This window comes from Hippocampus guttulatus, chromosome 18 (genome assembly GCF_054856545.1).
Source record: "Hippocampus guttulatus isolate MCC_2025c chromosome 18, RoL_Hgut_1.0, whole genome shotgun sequence".
In the NCBI taxonomy this organism is placed as follows: domain Eukaryota; kingdom Metazoa; phylum Chordata; class Actinopteri; order Syngnathiformes; family Syngnathidae; genus Hippocampus; species Hippocampus guttulatus.
In genome coordinates, this window is record NC_141278.1 from 8,588,097 (window position 1) to 8,608,996 (window position 20,900).

General features: G+C 43.7%; 2 protein-coding genes across 2 annotated transcripts; one reads left to right on the plus strand and one right to left on the minus strand.

Annotated features, from left to right (window-relative positions):
• Positions 1–4,344: 4,344 nt before the first annotated feature.
• On the plus strand, positions 4,345–17,147 carry LOC147191031 (uncharacterized). Its single transcript, XM_086137434.1, is given in 14 exon segments — positions 4,345–4,493; positions 6,324–6,470; positions 12,269–12,336; positions 12,415–12,486; positions 12,562–12,707; positions 13,228–13,353; positions 13,982–14,039; positions 14,120–14,356; positions 14,598–14,737; positions 14,817–14,933; positions 15,014–15,071; positions 16,132–16,221; positions 16,290–16,834; positions 16,836–17,147. Coding segments are annotated over 13 exon segments (1,728 nt in total). The 5' UTR covers positions 4,345–4,493; positions 6,324–6,459; the 3' UTR covers positions 16,896–17,147.
• On the minus strand, positions 17,130–19,489 carry LOC147191032 (uncharacterized). The gene is made up of 3 exons (XM_086137473.1): positions 19,340–19,489; positions 19,140–19,235; positions 17,130–18,089 (listed from the first exon to the last, which is right to left on the minus strand). The coding sequence occupies exons 1-3, from the start codon at positions 19,487–19,489 to the stop codon at positions 17,535–17,537; spliced, it is 801 nt and encodes a 266-aa protein (XP_085993599.1). The 3' UTR covers positions 17,130–17,534.
• Positions 19,490–20,900: the final 1,411 nt, after the last annotated feature.

The following is a 20,900-nucleotide window of genomic DNA, read 5'->3' on the forward strand; positions in this document are numbered from 1 at the left end:
TTTGTTTTTGTTTTTTTTCCGTGAAAGTATTATCAAATATGTTGTTTGCTGTGCGAGTGTTACTGTGTAAAGAGTCAAAAGCAGGAGGACCGAAACATGCTCAACTCTACTTGGCCTCAAGTGATCTGCTGTCAGCAATCAGATACTGTATAAGCAAACCCACCAGAGGTGACCCTTCTGCATTTCTGGAGATACGCCGAATTGATGTACTAAAAGTGTTTATTAGGCATATGCATTTTGGTGTGGGAGTGTTCAAATAAGCAATAACATGTTTTGGTGTGTGGGCAGCCCGGTAGTCGAGTGGTTAGCACGTTGACTTCACAGTGCAGAGATACTGTGTTCAATTCCTGCTCCAGCCTTCCTGCGTGGAGTTTGCATGTTCTCCCCGTGCTTGTGTGGGTTTTCTCCGGGTCCTCCGGTTTCCTCCCACATTCCAAAAACATTCATGTCATGCTGATTGAACACTCAAAATTGTCCCTAGGTGTGAATGTGGATGGTTGTTGGTCTCTGTGTGCCCTGCAATTGGCTGGCAACCGATTCAGGGTTTCCCTCGCCTACTGCCCGAAGACAGTTGGGATAGGCTCCAGCACCCCCCGCGACCCTAGTGAGGATCAAGCGGTTCGGAAAATGGATGTTTTGGTGTGAGAGTTTATAGGGTGGCCAGTTTGCTGAGGACCCCAAATCCCCCTTTATGAGGTCTCACCTCCATGTAATCTAGGGACTGATGTGTCGGCCCAGAGCCAGACCCACGCCTCCTCCCGGAGACCAGGGGCGCGCCGAGGCGTTCTGCCTCCTCCCGGGTGTCGGCTGAAGGATCAGGAGGGCCGACACAAAAACGTTCCTTTGTCGAGCCGCAGACCGGGGGACATACCAGATATTTCTTTGAGCTTGAGGCCGGAATCGATCAAAAACAAAGTACAAACTTAGTCCAGAGGTCGAGGTGCAGGCTGGTCACAAACAAGTTTTATTCAATCAAAACCCGGAGAGGTACAGATGTGCACATCGGAAAAACTCTGAAATCTCCCGAGACTAAACACAGGTTTTATGGCGTTATGAGGGAACGACCACTCTCATTTCATTGGCTAGTCTCTACGATCATTTATCATTCTAATAGTATCATAGTGCGTTATGTAATTCTGATTGGCTGTGGCCTTTTTTGTCGGCTAGATTTTAATGGTATCTATAAGCAACTTCATGTCGTGGTTCTGATTTATAATGGTATCACAATAGCTTTATTTTTAAAATATAATAGAGGCCCCTACCGGGCCTTTGTGTGATTGCATGTGGGTTTCAGATATAACTATATCATGGCAACTCAATGTATGCGAGTCTTTAGATTTGATTGTGTCTTTGTCGGCTTGGCAACCCGATGTGAATAACTGAAAACGTGCAACAGTCATTACGATACGCGTTTTGCTAATCCAATGGTGGGCGTCCTTGATAATCTAAGGATGACCATCGCAGAATAGCTAGCAAGTATCATCAGTATGCATTTTGCTCTTTACCCATGCACTATTTGACATGTAATTAGCTAACAAGCATCATCAATGTACATTTCGCTCCTTGCTTACGCATTTGTTTGACATGTAATTAGTTAACAAGCATCATCCGTATACATTTTGCTTCTTGCTTACGCATTCATTTGACATATTCATTTCTCTGTTTGACAACCATATGCCCGTTTTCCTACTTACTACGATTAGCTAACGTAATTCCATGAAATTAACACAAAACAGATATAAAACAGACACTACAGGACCTCGAAGAGTGTTAGTAGAGACAAATACAATGTTGTCATGTTTTAAAGTTTCATTTTGTTACATGCTTGACTGACCTCGAAATGCTTGTGTTCAGAACATCTTGCACACAATGGAAGCACAGAGAATCAGGGGTCAATTTGAGGTCAAGGGACCCGAGCGCATGGTACCTGACCACATCTCAGAGAGAAAGCTTTAACCCTCATTAGTAGACACACTGGCGCCTATTAACTGACAACTTGGAAAGGAAGATTTAACTTTGGACGGAAGGGAGTACTCTGTAGGTACGCTCCATCATGAGAAAGGAGCAGAAAGCAAAAGCGTCCGCCTTCGTCGAGAGCCAAGCAAGAAGCTTATGAGGTGACCTTGACTTGAACTGCCTTATCAACGAAAAATAGTGTTAACAACTTTCGTGAACATAGACCAGACAACTCTGTAAGTGCGTCTCCTAGCTAGATTGCGGTTTCCTGCTTACAGCTGTGTTCCATCCAAAGCATTAAGATGACTTCTAGGGAATGTTGTAGAAGCAGACATGTCCAGCTCCGGGCCTGGAGGGCCGCTGTCCTGCCTATATTCCAGCTCTCCCGCCTGCAACACACCTGATTCAGATGATCGGCTTTGAAGCAGCATTAGAACGTTCCTGATGATTTGAATCAGGTGTCTTGCTCCCGGGAGAGCTGGAAAACGGGACAGTGGCCCTTGAGGACCGACTTTGGACACCCCTGAGTTAGAGCATCTATCATCATGTTTTACGAAGACAAAACGTCGAGAAACATTACAACATTAAAATGTTTAATGGAATGAAAAAGAAACCAAAAACATTAAAACAGTCATACAGAAACAGAAAGGATGATGCCCATAACAGGAAAAGATGATACCCATATGTTGGAGGGTGCTGGGCGGCTCCTTCGCTGTCCTCCGCGTGTTCATTTGAATTCGGGTTGAGTTCATGTGTGAAATCAGAGGCTGGATATGGAGATGTTGTTTCATGAAGATTTTATCAGGACGTTCGGGCACACGTGTGATAGAAACAATGGCTGTGATCAGAGCACAAATGCGCAAAAGCAACATCTCAAGACAAGTCCGATATATTCTAAGCAGGGCGTAGTTTTCAACTGATACTTCATTTTCGTTTTCCCAAATAACTGTTCCAGTGCTCCCGTTTCCCTAAAAACTGTTTCTCCACTTCCGTTTCCCAAATAACTGTTGCAGTACTTTCGTCTCTAACAGGTTCGAACAGGACTTGGGTGTGAAACCGCAAGTCAGTAAAGAGGATGCACACACAGCGTTTCATCTGCAATGTTGTCCAAAATAGTCTAATCTCTCAGACAGTTCAAAGCGAGGTCATATCATAAGGTTCAAAGCAAGGTCAGGCCATAAGTCAAAATATGTCTGTTCAATAATGTTGTCAAGCTGATAATACACAGCTAAATAATGGCTTCACCTTCCACCACATAGTCAAACCATTTCAATTGTTTCAGACCGAAGTGTAGCCCTCACTCCCTATGTTGGAAACACCTTTGTGAGACGGACTTCCTAATGAAAAACATTGAGGGGAGGACAGAGACCAAGCGTGTGACGCAGGAGAAAACTGAAACCGTGAGCTTCTCTCCATCCTTGCGAGATTGGTACCAGAACTGAATGTCTTCTCTCCTTATTTGTCTTTATTCGGAATGTCTAAGAGATGAATGTGACATTTACACTGCCCCTGGAGGTGGTAGAAATGGTAGTACATGTACTGTGTTGAAGTCGGGAAGACCATCAATCCATAAAAGCAATATCAAAATCCCCATCTAAAATGACAGTCCTGAACAGGTTGAAAAGTTTCGTTGTCTTCCGGTTGAATGGAACCCACAGCAGAGCTGCTATTAATGCATTAATATAAGAAATTAGAAAATTAACATGTACATTTAATATATGCGTCAATTTAAAAAATGAATGTTTGGATTAAAAAAATAAATGTCAAGTGGGCCGGACCATTAGAATTATACCATACGCTGCTATAAATAACCAAAATATCCTGTCTTTCCTTTGTTTTGGTAGAAAGAAGCACAAGAACAGGAGGAAAATGTTGAAATTTAATGAACACATCTTTAACAAAACATTCGACAAAATGACTTGACTCTGTTTCAATTGCCTGTCTAAATCTGCTGATAGGTCCGAAATCCTCTCTGGTATAGTATTCCTCGTCAGGCTAATATTGGCAAAAGCTTGTCGCTTCTCGGGATTAACAAATTCAGCCACCTTCATCATACATCGGTAAAATTCACCGTCAGAATATGGCTTTGATGCTAATGCTATTTCGCTCGCAATTAGGTAGCTGGCTTTTACTGCTGTGTTGGGTCTGTCTCAGTGACAGACTGAGACTGCTGTTCTTCTCTGATCAAAACAATATCGTCTTCTACTCTGAATAAAACCGTGTTCCCCCTAGTGGATGATTCATGAATTCCAGCGTATTAAAACCATCAATTCCGTGTCTTTTATGTATTTTTTCACTTTTAAATTATCCCACGGGCCGTATGTTTGACACCACTGCTTTAAACCGTCTTTCCAGTATGCGCATGCGCCTTTTGTAGAGTGGGCGGAAGTTGTTTCATGAAGTCACCATTTCTCAGTCGTTCCCTCAAATTTCCACGCGGGTTTCGATTTCTTTGGAAAAGAAACAGGTTTTTCACTTTTCTTTACCCTTTTGGGTGGTGGTAGCTGGACACAAACTAAAGGGTCGCTTTTCCGGTGGTGAGTTGCAATTTAAGTGCTACCTTTATGTGTAATTTCCGTTTGATAAACGTCTGCTACAAGCTACGTTTGAACTAAACAAGAAGTAGTCAGACGTTTCACCAATAGGACATTCTTGACGTGTATTTTAACCAAGCGGATACCGTCAGAGTTACAGAATACATTATGTCATTAATATTCAAACTAACTAACGAACGAACGATGATTCCAATGTATACTATTTTTTGTGGTTTTAAACAGAGCAACAGGTCCGCTATGATGTTCGACACACGAGCTCATCGATAACATTTCCACACTTTTCAGTCTACTTTTCTGCTATAATGACAACCCGAACAATTTAAAACATTCACAGAACTTGTACGACGAGTAAACGTTGACGATAAAGCGCATAAATTAATGGCGTTTTGGGGGTGTCTTGAGATTCGTTCGTTTATCCAATGGACTTTCGACTCCATCTTGGGTGTGTGTGATGAATCACTTGCGACCCCTAATGAAAGTAAAAACAAAGTGTTAGTTCAAGTTTGATGAGTTTAATACAACAGTGTTTGATATTTTCCATTTGTGAGTTATGACGGTATGAATCAAAACGGGAAAATGCCGTTAAACTATATTGCTACAGTCCCATCTTGATAATCAGTTTGTATTTAAATTGTATTATACATGTCTGTCAACGTCGTGGATTACACAATCAGCACAATTCTGGATATGTGTGATATCCATGTAACCAATAGAAGGATAAGCAAGTTTCTTTACAGTTGTGTTACAGTGATCCCTCGCTATTTCGTGGTTCGTTTATCGCGGCTTCAGTGCACTGCGGATTTTTTCAAACATATTCATATAAAAAAAAAATATATTTTCTTTATTTTTTTGAAGTCCGCAAAAAGTCCGCAAACTGTCCCGCGAGAAGCAGCGAAAGTCAACAAAACAACAGTGAGTTACATAGAGCAGCACATACAGTACATGTGGGGTGAGTGGGGGGCTGAGAAGATGTAAAGCCACGTTGATTGGCTGTGCATCTTCTTTCTGTCTTATCACGCAGGTTACTCTTTGATCTTTAATCAGTGTCTTAAGTGTTGTTTACATGCTGTTAGTGTGTGTGTGTGTGTGTGTGTGTTAGCGCGCTCAGCTCTAGCGCAAAGGCCCACGTGCGGCAATTATATATATATATATATATATATACACATATGTGTGTGTGTGTGTGTGTGTGTATGTTAATTGGTTGCTACTTCGCGGATTTTCGTTTATCGCGGTGTTAAGGAATTATTCCGCTCGAAGTAGTAGTAGAACACTGTTGAGGAATTTCACCTTGCTATGAGAACTATTGGTACCGGTCCTGAACATCCGCTACTTAAAACAAAGAATGTAGGGTGAAGTTGGGGTCCTATTTCCCCTTGAGTGATTAACAGCCCCCAAGTGTCTTCTTTTGCGTCCCCCACCTCAGGAAAGTTCCTGAAGGCTGTCAAGTTCCCTTGAGGAGGAACTCTTATCTCGAGATTTGTGCACAGCAGATGTGGTCTGTACTTTGTCAAAATGCCAAGATCGAACTGCATTGACCTTTCTTCGTTTCTGATTTTTACATAAGGGGAAGGACTGCCCCCCCCTAATTAACATAATTAACATACTATGCCTATATATACGTGTGACTGTATTTTGTCGGGGCTTCCTGATGAAATCTGAGACTCACAGGAGCCCGAATCGATTCGTGTTGCGTTCTGATAAACTGAAGAAAAGACGACGTGGTGTTGGGTCTTCTTCCACCTTATAGAGAGATAAAAGAACCTGTGTCCAAGGAGGGCTAAGAGCAAATTGACAGCTCCCATTCCTCAACAGCGGGAACGAGGGATTAGATACGAACTGTCACGGGAGAACCCCGCCTATCGCGTTGGAGTGGCCTTCACCAGGACAAGTAAGAAGTTTAGGGACAAAAGGACAACGGAGACCTATGGCCAGACACTGACCAGGAGAGATGAAACCACAGTGAGTTGGTCAGACCTCTGCAAGTTTCATCCCACACCTGAGCTTTTATTGAAAGTCACATGAATTGCAACAGCACAAACAATACAAGAATCAATATGAGATTACAGTACATGAACATGCATGGGAACTTCAACGCTTGTTCTATTCAAACATACTTGTTTACTCTGGCCATATCCACGTCCCTCTGTCCCTGGCTTTAGGTGAATTTTAAGATGGGCGGCCAGGTTATCCTGACCTTGTCATGGGTGGCAGCCCTGGGATTGTAGTTAATATGCTACTCTCTAAACCGGGCGTTGGGAACCTTTTCGACTAAGAGAGCCATGAAAGCAAAATATTTGGAAATGTATTTCAGTGAGTGAGTGAGAGAGAGAGAGAGATGCACATAGCATTAGTTATACGTATTCGATAATGCAAAAAAAGTGACAAGAGAAAGAAAGAGAAGCGTGCCCCTCTCTTAACACCTGTCCGCAGCTCATCCTGCTTTGCATCTCCATGTCTGAAGCACAGGAAAACAACAATCTTGCACACAACAAACTTGCAGCCACTCTTCGAAGAATGTGTGCTACAAGTTAACACAGTGAATTATAAAATACAAGTTGACCCTTTTGAATATAAAATTTCCGTGACAATTATCCATGTGAAGTGATAGAGTGACACTGGGGGGATGTTTGATCGAGTTGTATTGATGCGGGTAGGGCGATTGCATGAGAATCGACAAAATTGAAGAGCAGTGAGTGATTCATCGCATCAAAACACATTTTAATCCAACTGCATCAATGTAATACCCAACATCACCCCCGTCCTTAAAACCTCCACTGGCTCGCCGTTCCCCAGCGTATCGAGTTTAAACTCCTCCTCCTTACCTATAAAGCCCTTCACAATCAGGCCCCCTCCTTACCTCTCCGACCTTCTTCACCCATACACTCCTTCCCACAACCTCCGCTCCTCAAAGACAAACCCCCTCGCCATTCCCGTGACCAGGCTCAGAACCTGGGGGGGACTGTAAAGTGTCTTTGAGTACGATGAAAAGCGGTTTCAAAATTAAATGTATTATTGTTATTTATTATTAACTCATTCACTCCCAAAGATGTTTTTAAACGTCTTTTCAGACTTGGTCCAGAATTGGCTGGTACTGAATGAGTTAATGCAGTAGGCGGCCCGGTGGTCCAGTGGTTAGTGCGTTGACCTCACAGTGCAGAGGTACCTGGTTCAATTCCAGCTCCGGCCTCTCTGTGTGGAGTTTGCATGTTCTTGTAGTGTCTGTTTTATATTAATACTGTGTTAAACCACATTAATAACTCATAGCTGATAGAGAAAAAAACAGGCATACGGTTGTCGAACAGAGAAATTAATAGGTCAAACAAATGTGGAACCCAGAAGCTAATTGTACATTAACGAAGCGTATTAGCTATCAACTTTTGCTTTCTGCTAATAGGTTTCATTCGGACAAAAAAAACACTCAATGCGTTTCTATATCATTTCATCAACGGCTTGACCTACCCAGCAAAGAGAGTACTGAAGTGCGAGTGCATAAGGGTATCTGTTCTATGTCAAATTGTTAACCGACCGTTGTCTGCTCAGGAAAGATCATTACTAGGTAGCCACGCATACAGATATGGTGAAAGCCACAAGCAATCATACAAAGGCCCGGTAGGGGCCCCTATTATATTTTTATAAACAGAACAACTGTGATACTATTATAATCCATAAACTAAGTTATGAAGTAATTATAGATACCATTAAAATCTAGCTAACAAAGAAAGCCACAGCCAATCAGAATTACACAACGCAGTATGACACCATTAAGTTAACAAACGATCTTAGAAACTGACCAATGAAATGAGAGGGGTTGCCCCTCATATCGCTATAAAACCTGTGTGTATTCCAGAGAGTTTTTCAGAGTTTTCCTGATGTGCACATCTGTACCTCTCCGGGTTTGATTGAATAAACTCGTTTGTGACCAGCCTGCACCTCGGCCTCTGGACTTAGTTTGTTTTTGGACTTTAAACGATCTCGGCTTCAAGCTCTTAGAAACTTCTGGTGTGTCCCCTGATCTGCGGCTCGACTAAGAAACCTTGGATTTTCGCTTCTTTTGTGTCGGCCCACCGGATCCTTCAGCTGACGCCCGGGAAGAGACGGAACGCCTCGGCGCGCCCCTGGTCCCCGGGAGAAGGCGTGGGGTCTGGCTCCGGGCCGACACATCATTCTCCCCGTGCCTGTCTGGGTTTTCTCCGGGTACTCCGGTTTCCTCCCACATTCCAAAAACATTCATTTCAGGCTGATTGAACACTCCCAATTGTCCCTAGGTGTGAGTGTGAGCGTGGATGGTTGTTCGTCCTCTGTATGCCCTGCGATTGGCTGGCAACCGGTTCACGGTGTCCCCCGCCTACTGCCCGAAGACGGCTGGGATAGGCTCCAGCAACCCCCGCAACCCTTGTGAGGATCGAAAAATGAATAAATTAACGCAGTAGAAATACAGATTCAGTGATTGGGTGATTGCCATACCATGTACAATATATGAAGACGAAGAAGAAGCCATGTTGACAGAGGATATACGTAATCCCACCACGATGCCTCCAAGTGGCGCGAGGGGGGAACGCCGGGGCTCTTGGGCCCCAGTTGCGGCTAAATGCCCACCAGCCGGCGGGGGAGGAGGTGGGGCCTCACCGGAAGGTGAGGCGCCCAGGGCTCACCCCGCTGGAACGGAGGGAAGTGGGAGTAGCCGCCCCACAACCCTCCTTAAACAAAAATCAGGCGAGGGCCCTTCCGGGGCCCGCACTGAGTGTGAACCTCGCGGGGCACCAGCGAGAGTCGTACCGGGTGTGGGACCCGGGAGGGGGGGCAAGTCCCTGACGGGGGCCGATTGCCCAGGAAGGAGATATACGTAATTTTTGTTTAATAAAACCCTTGCGTCAGGTCCCTGGCATTAACCTGCGACAAATCAGTTTGCTAAGGCATTACAAAATAAGAGCACCAGGATTAGGTAGTCTGTAAATTTGTATTTAATGATGTGTCGGCCCGGAGCCGGGCGTTCTGCCTCTTCCCGGGTGTTGGCTGAGGGATCAGGTGGGCCGACACAAAAACGTTCCTTAATAGAGCCGCAGACCGGGGGACATACCAGATATTTCTTTGAGCTTGAGGCCGGAATCGTTCAAAATCCAAGTACAAATTTAGTCCAGAGGCCGAGGTGCAAGCTGGTCACAGACGAGTTTTATTCAATCAAAACCCGGATAGGTACAGATGTGCACATCGGAAAAACTCTGAAATCTCCCGAGACTAAACACAGGTTTTATGGCGTTATGAGGGGCCAACCCCTCTCATTTCATTGGTTAGTCTCTTCGATCGTTCATCAACTTTAATCGTATCATAATGCGTTGTGTAATTCTGATTGGCTGTGGCCTTCTTAGTTGGCTAGATTTTAATGGTATCTATAAATCACTTCATGTCTTGGTTCTGGATTCTAATGGTATCACACTAGTTTTATCTTTAAAATATAATAGAGGCCCCTGCCGGGCCTTTGTGTGATTGCATGTGGTTTTCAGGTATTACCGTATCCCCGTAGTCATGGTAACTCAATGTATGCGAGTCTTTAGATTTGATTGTGTCTTCGCCGGTGATGTGTCGGCCCGGAGCCAGACCCTACGCCTTCTCCTGGAGACCAGGGGCGCGCCGAGGCGTTCCACCTCTTCCCGGGCGTCAGCTGAGGGATCCGGTGGGCCGACACAAAAAAAGCGAAGTGACGATCCTTAGTCGAGCCGCAGATCAGGGGATACACCAGAGGTTTCTAAGAGCTTGAAGCCGAGATCGTTCAAAGTCCAAATACAAACTAAGTCCAGAGGCCGAGGTGCAGGCTGGTCACAAACGAGTTTATTCAATCAAAAACCCGGAGAGGTACAGATGTGCACATCGGAAAAACTCTGAATTCTCCTGAGAATACACACAGGTTTTATAGCGATATGGGGGGCAACCCCTCTCATTTCATTGGTTAGTTTCTACGATTGTTTGTCAACTTAATGGTGTCATACTGCGTTGTGTAATTCTGATTGGCTGTGGCTTTCTTCGTTAGCTAGATTTTAATGGTATCTATAATTACTTCACAACCTGGTTTATGGATTATAATGGTATCACAGTTGTTCTGTTATAAAAAATATAATAGGGGGCCCTACTGGGCCTTTGTGTGATTGCTTGTGGATTTAACCATATCCGTATGCTTGGCTACCTAACGATGATATTTGCCGAGCAGACAACGGGCATTTTCTGCTAATCTTAACAATGACCATTTCAGGGCAGCTAACTTGCTTTGCTATGACAACCACATTCCATTGTAGAGCAGTTAACTTGTATAGCTATGGCAACCATACTCATCTTCCGCTTGCTACGTTGGAATGTATAAGGTTTGTATTCTTTACCTCAAACATACACCACTTAACATAGAACAGATACCACAATGCACACGCACTTCAGTACTCACTTTGCTGCGCAGGTCAAGCCGTTGATAAAATGATATAGAAAAGCATCGAGTGTATTTGTCCGAATGAGACATAATAGAGGAAATCGAAGGTAGGTAGCTAACATGCTTCATCAATATACAATTAGCTTCTTGGTTCCACATTTGTTTGACATATTTATTTCTCTGTTTGACAACCGTATGCCCGTTTTCTCTACTATGATTAACTAACGTGTTTTAACACAATACCAATATGAAACAGACACTACACCGGCTCGGCAACCCGCAGTAATTACTGAAAGCGTACGACAGTCATTTCCGTTATGCGTTTTGCTAATACAATGGAGGGTGTTTTTGCTAATCTAATGAGGACCATTGCAGAATAGCTAGCAATTGTCATCAGTATACATTTTGTTCGCTTCCCATGCATTCTTTGACATGTAATTCGCTAACAAGTATCATCAATATACATCTTGCTTCTTACTTACGCATTCGTTTGACATATTCATTTCTCTGTTTGACAACCATATGCCCGTTTTTCTACCTACTACGATTAGCTAACCTAATTCCATGAAATTTGCACAATACTAATATAAAACAGACACTACATCAAAAATACAGCGTAAATGTATACACACATCGTTCTTATAGGAACAAATCATATTTTTCCCTTCGTTGTAGGCAGACTGTTTGATGCTCATCAATATGGCCATTCGTCAGATAACACACAGAAAAACAAGGTGGCCGTGACCGAGTTTGCAGGATTCAGAGCTCCTAAAATGTTGTCCGGGAGTACGTGGGAGAAGCTCTGCTCTAAGTTGACAGGATGTGAACCAAGAACGATGAGAGCCTACATGCCAAGATGGACGGCCCGCCGAGGTCAACCTCCATTCCCCTTGGGGGAAAGACTTGGTGTCAGGAAATCTATCAATTGTGGAGGCTGCATTTTAGTATCGCTCATGTTCATGAAGAAAAGCAGAATCAGGTCGTCTGCAAGTCATTTTGCACCAAGCTCTCCACAAACATGCGGTGTCATAAACCGGAGAGGGGGCGCCCATCTTCCGGGTGTGTCGAACGGCGTTCCGCGCTAACTTGTAATTTCTTCAACTCCAGACCGGGAAAGAAACTGACGGGCAAATTGAATTACTTCTCTTGTGTGTGTGTTTTTTTTTAATTCTGAGTGATTTCCTTCCTTGAAGCCAAATGAACCAGCATGGAGTAAATTGTGGCAAGGGTATTATTGTGGGCTTTACATCCGGCCCTAATCCTGATGTCAGTATAACCTACACCGGAGGCCACTTTCTCACTCGCACGTCATAATAAATATTGACGTTATCTCTTGTTTTTACAGCCCACTCCTCGCAGCTGGCCAGGCCTTGAGTCCAGATCTGAACAGCATGCAGCACGGAACACAAAGAAGTATAGTTCTCCAAATGATGAAAAAATGTGTGGAAACCCCCTTTTATCGCTGACTTATCACCCGGTGTTTCTTTGCAGGCATATCCAGTGAGCTGTTTAATTCACTGAAGGTGTACCTGAACAACAGCCAACGATTACAGCCCATAATTGGTACAAACAAACATCCTTTATTGTTAGCTTTGAATCATATGATAACGGTGTTGATTTACTGTCACGTCCCTGCAGGTCTGCGCAGCATCACAGAATGCGTGAAAGCAGGCGTGCGTGGGGGTGGCGAAGCTGTGTACCTCTGCGAGGTGTGCACGTCTCGCTTGAGCAAAGGTGACATCCGCAACCACATCATGGGCAGCCTCCATCGATATAATTACACCGTGAGTAGCCCGGTACCCCCGCCCCGCTTTTCACAGTGCCGGGCTTCCTTGTGTGAAAGGCAGAAATGCGAAGGCGAAAGTGCCTCGGAGTTGTATAATTTTCATGATTTGCTGTTTCACAAAGAACCGAGTAGGGTGTTAGATTCCTGTGACTGTGTGTACTTTCACACAGAGAAGCAGCGTCAAAGTTGTCTGAGAAAGTCCTTTTTAAGTGACTATTAAGGTGAAAGTTCAGGATTTTGCGCTATCTTCCTTCAGCTTGCCAGCTGCCTTTAGAACTGCGACGGAAGATTTAAAAAAAAAAAAAAATTGCCCGGTTTACTGTCACCACACGCTCACATTCCGCGTCAAGTCCTTCCCCCACATTTTAAGTTGGTCCCTTTCACACACGAATAGATTTAAAAATCACTGTTTGTAATTCCCTGTCCAATCAAAAATCCTAATCCTAAACTACTAACTAGCTACTCTGTGGGTCGCTAGTTAGCATAACATGTATGGTGCTTTGGTGTTTACTGAACAGAAATTTTGGTACCCCAACCTGCTGTCGAACGTGAAGGAGAGAGGCACTGACATGTCTCTGCTGGCCCGGCCTCTGATGGACATCGCCAGGGTGCTGGAGGACAAGGAGGGACCCGGGGACATCAAGGTCTCTCTCACGACAAAAACTTTAACATTAACACCGCCGGCTAAACTGAGAAGTCATTTGCTTCCAAGATGCTCCAAACTCATTCTGGTGCTCAAAGACTAGACAGATTAGAGATTTGATCAGATTGTTTTTTTTTTTTTTTTTTCACCGTTTAGCCTTTAGCATGTCTGATAGCAATATGTTTTCTTGTTAGCCTGTTAACTTGGGCGCTAGCAATAAATTCCACATTTTCACCATTTTCTGTTCATTTGGCTTGCGCAGCAATTGCTCGTGCTTCTTCCCGCTTCCATTCTTGTTAGCATGCAGCACGTAGTTTAGGTACGCTGTTAGCTTAGCTGTTAGCAGTACGTGACAATTTTCCCAGCATTTTTGTTATTTATGCGACACAATTTGCATATCACTCACCGGTACTGCTTCTTTGCTACATTATTGTTAGCCTTTAGCATGTATGACAGCAACACAATGTCTTGTTAGCTTAGCTGTCATACCACTCATTGTGCCGTTTTGTTTTTATGGGTCACTAGATACCCTTTTTACATTTTTGTGACAAATGAGAGGAGGGCGCCATTGACATCATTTACATAACCATCGTGTGGTTTATTTTTGTGCCCCCCCCCCCCCAAAAAAGTTGCTGGAAGTTGAGGATGCTGCGTTCGAGATGCTAAAAGCCACCAGTGATAGCGAGGGTAATTTCCCAGCTCTTGAATCCATCACTTCCTGTTGTTGCATATTAAATGACTATATTCTCTCTTTTTTTTTTTTTAAGCGATACAATTGAGTAGGTACCTCATGTATGGCGCTGCCGAGCCAGAGAGCCCGTCAAACAACAGGCTTGATGGTGGAGAAGAGCAAGATTACAAGGAAGAGGAACACAGGGTGGTCAAGATTGTCCACAAGGAGGCACAACTCGCAGAGGGTGATGGTTCTTCCTGGGCTGAGGAAATCACTCCGAGCTTTGGCCACACCTTGCGCGATCGCTACAAGGGAAAGAAACCTCTCATTGGTCAGTTCGAGGCACTGTTTCTGTCGCATCATCACAGGCGACCATTTTGTAATGAATGTTATTTGGCAAAGCAAGCATTTTGAGACCCGTTTTCTGTTGTCTTGATTGAAATGAAGAAACAAAACAATAAGACCAAATTGTCTTTTAAACCGTGTATTTTTTTCCAATAATAGAATTCCATTATCTTAAAAACAAAATTATAAGTGCCACTGACACGTTTTCATCCCGTTTGGCCTCTCAGGTCTTTTCAGGGTAACTGAGTGCGTTTGCGAGGAGGACGCTCGCACTTACTGCTTCCTGTGCCACTGCTGCCGGGCTCGGGTCGACACGCGGGCTTTCATCCACCACGTCAGCAGCTCGAGCCATGTGCACAGCTACCTGGTCAGCATTTATACATGAGCGAGGGTGTCTGGGAGAGAGAATGTGAAATTGGAATTTCAACCTTCAACTCTTGTGTTAGATGGAAACGCGGCGCGAGCTGGTGGAGACCGCGGGACCAAACACCCGCAACCACAGTCAGCTGATGAACTCGCTGGCTCAGAAGGTTGAGCGCGAGGACGGACGAGGAGACATGGAAGTGAGACGTGTGCACTTTTTAAACTTTCTTCTTTTGCTGCTTCAATTGACGGCTATGTTTAAAACATGTTGTGTTTCTAGGTGGTCAAAGCACCCCAATTCCTCTGTGGACAACTTGCTAGCAAAAGTTACAAGTGGTGTAAGTACCTTCTGGGGCAAGAACGAACAGAGCAAAAAGCAGCCGCCATTGCCGAGAGCCAAGTCGGAAAAAAAACTTGTGAACATGGCACATCTTTGGAAATTCGACCGTTACAAGCTACTTGTGACTGATCAAAGTGTTTGACACATGAAATCTACTCCTAAAAGAGAGAAAAGATGACAGAGATTATTTACATTTAGAAGTAGAAGCGATGACGTAAGCTCCACGCATGGCACGCACACACCAATACCGTATTGGCCCGAATATAAGACGGCCCTGATTATAAGACGACCCCCTTGAAAAAAGACTTTTTGAACACCAAATTAATTTTTATACAGAAAATAATGACAGTACATCTGAAACAAATGATTCTAACAATATATTTGAGAGAAAAAGCATGTTTTTTGCCTCATTCAAGTCTTAATATTTGAACATTTAAATATGTAAACTAAAGTGTAATCACATTCGTAAATGAATGGCTTCTGGTTTTTGAAATGTAAATTACATCCTAACTTCTCCTCAGCTGCCGGTTAACCTGGCCGATCTTTGACCCACTTTTCTCCAGATTGTTGCTACGTTTCTCCATTTTCTGTTATCTTTTCTATTATTTTCTTCTCTTTTCTTTCTTACCGCTATTTTTTATTTTTCTTCTTCGTGACAAGGGGTTCACTTTGGCCTGGGGAGTCAAGTTCAGCATTCGCTGCAATGATTTCTGGCACCATATAGCGTCGTGAATGGGTATAATGTCTAGACCCCGAATAGAAGACGACACCCACTTTTTCAGTCTTATTTCAATGCAAAAAACGCCGTCTTATATTCGGGCCAATATGGTAAATACTACAATTACAAATTGTTCCACTGGTGACTCTGTAAATGATTTACGCCATTAAAAGCACATTTTCATTATTGTTGTTTGTACAATAGGACTGTTCAGATGTTTTCGGCACCACTAAATCGGCATCACAGTTGTGCACAAAACCCCAGTATACCTTTTCCCTAAAAATCAGGTTTGGTGTTTTTCACCCTTTATTTTACCATCTTTTCTGTTGTTACTTTTCAGGCATCGGCAGGCTTTGGAAGAGCAGCCACCCAACTGTCCACAAGAGGAAAAAAGCCGAGAAGCGTACCTTTTACCACTATTATCCCAGTGGTAACTCTTTAATGCGTGTGGGTTTTTGTGTGTTTGTTTGTTTGTTTATTTTCATCTTTTCATCCCAGCAGAAGGCCCCAGAGTCAAGAAACAGGGCGGCGGTGTCCCAGGCAAAAGTCGGGTGGTGTTCAATGTCAGCCTTCCACTCACTGAAGGTTCGATGCTGCTGAAGAGGACACCCTTCAGCCAAGAGAGTCCACCTCTTGACCCCCTGGACTCAAACTTTTACTCTGAGCCCACCAACCGAGGAAGCGAGGAAGACTTAAGCGTTGCTCACTATTTTCATCCGGCCAGAAACCACCAAGGCGAGCATCCAATTCCTGCCTCTCCCCACGAGTGGCAAACCGAGGTGCCCGTCGCCCGAGAGTGGTTCAATTCCGCCTCTGCAGAGTGGTGCGATTGGTCGCCGACTCCAGTTGAAAAGCATGAAAATACACACCAGGCTCAACCGCCGCCAGTCGCTACGGATATGGCAGGTCGTTACGTGCCGCAAACAGTTTTCCAAACCGATGCCGTGATGCAGACACAATCTTGGAGATCACCGTATCGGGTGGGTCCAGGCGGCTTCCCGGAGTACCTAGACTACGGCGCCCCTCCCGAGTTGCACCTCCCATCCCTATTTCATCCGGCCTCTGTCCCATCCCACTGCAGCGGTCCTGCCTGGAGCAAGCTGACTGTCCAAAAATGATAATGCATACTTAAGCAACATGTCAAAGAGGGTCCGCACATTTATTTTTGCATTTATGTTGACATAAAGGCTAAGCTGTTTTTGTTTGTTTTTCTGAATCACCTGTAGAGTAAAATCAATATACAGTGGTTTCAAAAGGAAATAATTTGTTTTATATCAACTGGAGTTTTTCCAGCTCACAAGGATTTTTTTCATCCTTAAGAATGAGCAATTTATAATAAACGAACATTTTCTTCAACCGCGTGTTTTATCTCTCAGTCGGAATAACACTCGGACCAAGTCCATCGAAATTGCCGTCTGGTTGATCTGTCAAAGCTCTGGAGTTCACGAAGATGGACAAAGTGATCTGGGCTGCTTCTCTGGGCCTCGCAACAACACAGTCAAGAAGATGGAGTGCGGTCTCGGCTGCAAGCCCTCACATTTGTGTTTTTCTAACGTGTCCCAATCGGAGTCTGGAGGGAGGTCCATCTGGTCTTCGTCAAATCTCCCTCTTTCAGCATGTCTGGTGACAGCGCAGTGGTCGAGATGTCTTTTTTGGGCTTTTCTGGTGTTCATCATTAGACCAAGATGTTCCCTTCATCAGCACTTAAAAATATAAAGTGCTTTTTAAAAAGAAAAAAAAAGTTCAGAAAAAAAAGCGGTGTGGATCATAAGTAGGGAACGGGTTGTATGATTGGTTAAAGGGGGGGACTGCGTAAGTGGGGAATGGGGGTCCGGAGCAGAACTGCTTGCTCGTTTTGTGGTGGGCGGCACCTCCTGCTGGACATGACACAGAACTGTGGTAGTACCCGGACAGGAGACCTTCCTCATCCCCGCTGAAGCAGCGCTTCTGGTCCAGCGGCGTAGAATGATAAAGACGAGGATAGTCGCTTTGTACGGGCACGTTGACGAGCGGTGATATTCTGGCGGGGCCAGGGCTGTCCCGTTTCAGCAGGGACTCGATGGAGAAAGGCCCGCTGAACTTGACCTCGCAGCTTATCTGGACAGATGGCGGCGGCGGCGGTGGTAACGGCAGCGGTGGTGCAGCGCTCCACGTGCCGTCCTTACTGCGGCCGCTCAGCTCAGGGAAGAAATCCAGAATGTCCTGAAAGTGACGGCGCACCATTTTGGTGGTGATGTGACTCAGGTCCAGCTTCCAGAAGTTGCGCTTGCTGCCCAGGCAGTCGGGAACCAAAGGAATCTGGAGGGGGGAGGCGGGGTGTAGGTTCATTACATTTTGGTTCCATATTGGGACTTATTTTTATTCCAGTGATTCTCAAAGTGTGGTCCAAAAGTCACTGCCCAAGTGCAGTTCAGTTATATTTAACTTGAAAGTTCAATACCTTTGCATTTACTCTTTAAGAATGGTTCAATTTTAAACATTTGAGTGCTGTTTGTATTTAACTTTTTTTTGTATTTTAACCCAATGACGATGATTATTTGGATTGAAAAAAAGAATTTATTCGGGTTTTTTTCTGTTCTTGCCCTTCCTCACACCTTCCTTCTGATTGGAGATTTAAGATAGCTGGTGGGCCAGCATTTATTTTTTTTTAACGGTTGGTTCAGTTGGTCAACCACTGAACGAATCAGAAAATATTAATTAACGTCTTTCTTTCGAACCACTGATATTGTTTCTGTCAATAAAATACAAAACATTTTGTTGAAATCATCACTGCTAATTATTTTGTGTGTTCCAAACCTCCACCTTGAAATGGAGGAATTTGTTTTCTATTCATGCAAGAGTACCCATAACTTAAAATAGAATATTGCAAATATTTTTTTTCCCTTGAGGTTTCCTTTAGGACATACAGGGTGTCAAACTCAGGTCCTGGAGGGCTGCTGTCCTGAATGTTTTCCAAGTCTCCCTGTTGCAACACACCTGATTCAAATGAACAGGTTCAATGTCAGGCTTCAGCAGAGCTTGCTGATGATCTGTTCATTTGAATCAGGAGTTTGACATCTATGCTTTAGGACAAAGATTGTTTTGCCCCACAATGGGGAAATTTGCCAAAAGAAAACCTTTCAATAAACAATTAAGTTAATAGCATTAAAAATGTAAGAGCTCATTATTTTAGATATTTTGAATACACAGTTTCACATAATTTCCCATGGCCCGCATCATTTATTTATACAAAAAAAAAAGATTTAATGTGATCCTGGTGCAGAAAAGTTGCCATTTCCTCATTTCCTCTCTATTTTTTTGTTTTGTTTATTCCCTCCACCCCCCTTTTTTTTTTTAAGACGATCTTACCTTGACAAAGCACTTGTTGGTGGACAAACATACTCTGACGTTGTTCTCGATGGACTTCTTGTCCTCTCGGACCAGCGGGCCCATCCTGTCCATCAGCTACAAAACATCACATCCAGGTACAGTAAGTAACTACATTTTTATGCTATTTTTGAGCTTATTTTATGTGTGTGTAACCCCCAACCTCCCTCCCAACCTCTTACCTGCACGAATGTGAGCATTTTATCCGGGGCGTCCTGGAGGATGATGGCGATCCGGGCCAGATAGGTGGTGTTGCTCCGGAGGACTTTGTGGCGCACGCCGCCAAGGCCGGGTGGAAGCTGACCTCGGAACTTGTTGCTGGAGGTGGACATGATACGTGCTGGGAACGCAGCTTAGTCGGTCAAATCAGGTATGAAGGGCTCAAAAGTTGGGCTTCGCTCTTTAAGGCCCATCCAGACAATAGAGGGGGTGTGCACCTGGCTGCTAATGCGGAGCTTTTGATACTCAGATGGATGGATCGTTAGCAGAGGTGGAGTTTTGGTCTGCGTGGACACTTCAGGAGTTCTACTTAAAAAAAAGGGGGGGGGGATCTCCATTTCGCATTTACTTTTTTCCGTTAACTATAACAACTTTGGTCCAATAACAAATAACACAACATAATAGTTAATAGTAGTGCTCAGTATTGAGGGTAAACAACGTGCAACATTGTGCTTGTAGTTTTGGACTCGTCGACAGAAATATTAATCAGCATTATTACAACAAGCACCCCCTTGCTTTGAAATGATTTACTTTCACTGTTGTGTTACTCACTGGTTCAATTTATTTGAGAGCATTTTATAATTTTAGTCAGTTTATTTTGCTCAATAAAAATGGCAACTCACCCCCCCCAAAAGACACAATTAAAACAAAAGAAAAATACTAAAACCAAAATAAATGACCTTTTCACCTCTCAATGGTTACTTTCCACCTGTGCTCACAACATTAGGTACACCATTTCATGATGTAATGCGAGTATTCATTGTCATGTTTGACTGACAAGATAATATTAAAGTTATACGAGCGTAGTTTTATTTATTTTTATTTTTAAGTTATTGTCATTTTCGCAATTTTAACCTTTGAAAATAAATGTACAAAAAAATGATGAGTAAGATAAATAAGGAACCAAAATGAAGAAAACACAACTGCAAAATATCCCCTTGCGGCTTTTTTATTACTATTCATATTATTATCTGAGAAAGTAACAAATGCTTACTTTGACTTCATTATTTCACCAGCGGACACACTATATGTTTTTGTTCGCTCATTGGTACTTTTACATACTCACCCGTGTGTGTGTATCTGTGTCACCAGCCGAAGCGTCCATTTTGTTTATGCGAGGTTCCCTCCCAGAAGAGAGCAGTTGGCATTTGGACGAGCAATCTCAACCTTTTGTCGTCCGATGTGCTGCATTTGCATCACTGATCCCTACTCAGCTTTGTGTGCACTGTGCGCAAACAACACAAAAACACGTTAGGTCATCCAAGGCGCTGCTTTCACTTGCTAAGTAGCAAATTAAGGTCAATGGACACAGATGCAAGTGATCGGTCAATACTGGAAACGAGGGGAAATGTGGTATTTGGAGTGTCAGTGTCATCCCCCCTCCAAAAAAGAATGTTGTACATTTTGAGAATTTTAATTTAAAAAAAACAACTTTTTTGTTGGACAGCAACAATATATTTTTATCCAAGAGGAGTGCTTTTTGTGTTTTGTTTGGTAAAATAAAGCTTTTCATATTTATTGTAT

Bases quoted from the DNA above. Each gene is read 5' to 3' on its own strand.
- LOC147191032 (XM_086137473.1), bottom strand. From the start codon at position 19,489: ATGTCCACCTCCAGCAACAAGTTCCGAGGTCAGCTTCCACCCGGCCTT. The intron at 19,236-19,339 runs GTAAGAGGTTGG...GATGTTTTGTAG, and splicing joins AAATGCTCACATTCGTGCAG to CTGATGGACAGGATGGGCCC. The intron at 18,090-19,139 runs GTAAGATCGTCT...TCCCCCCTCCAG, and splicing joins CCAACAAGTGCTTTGTCAAG to ATTCCTTTGGTTCCCGACTG.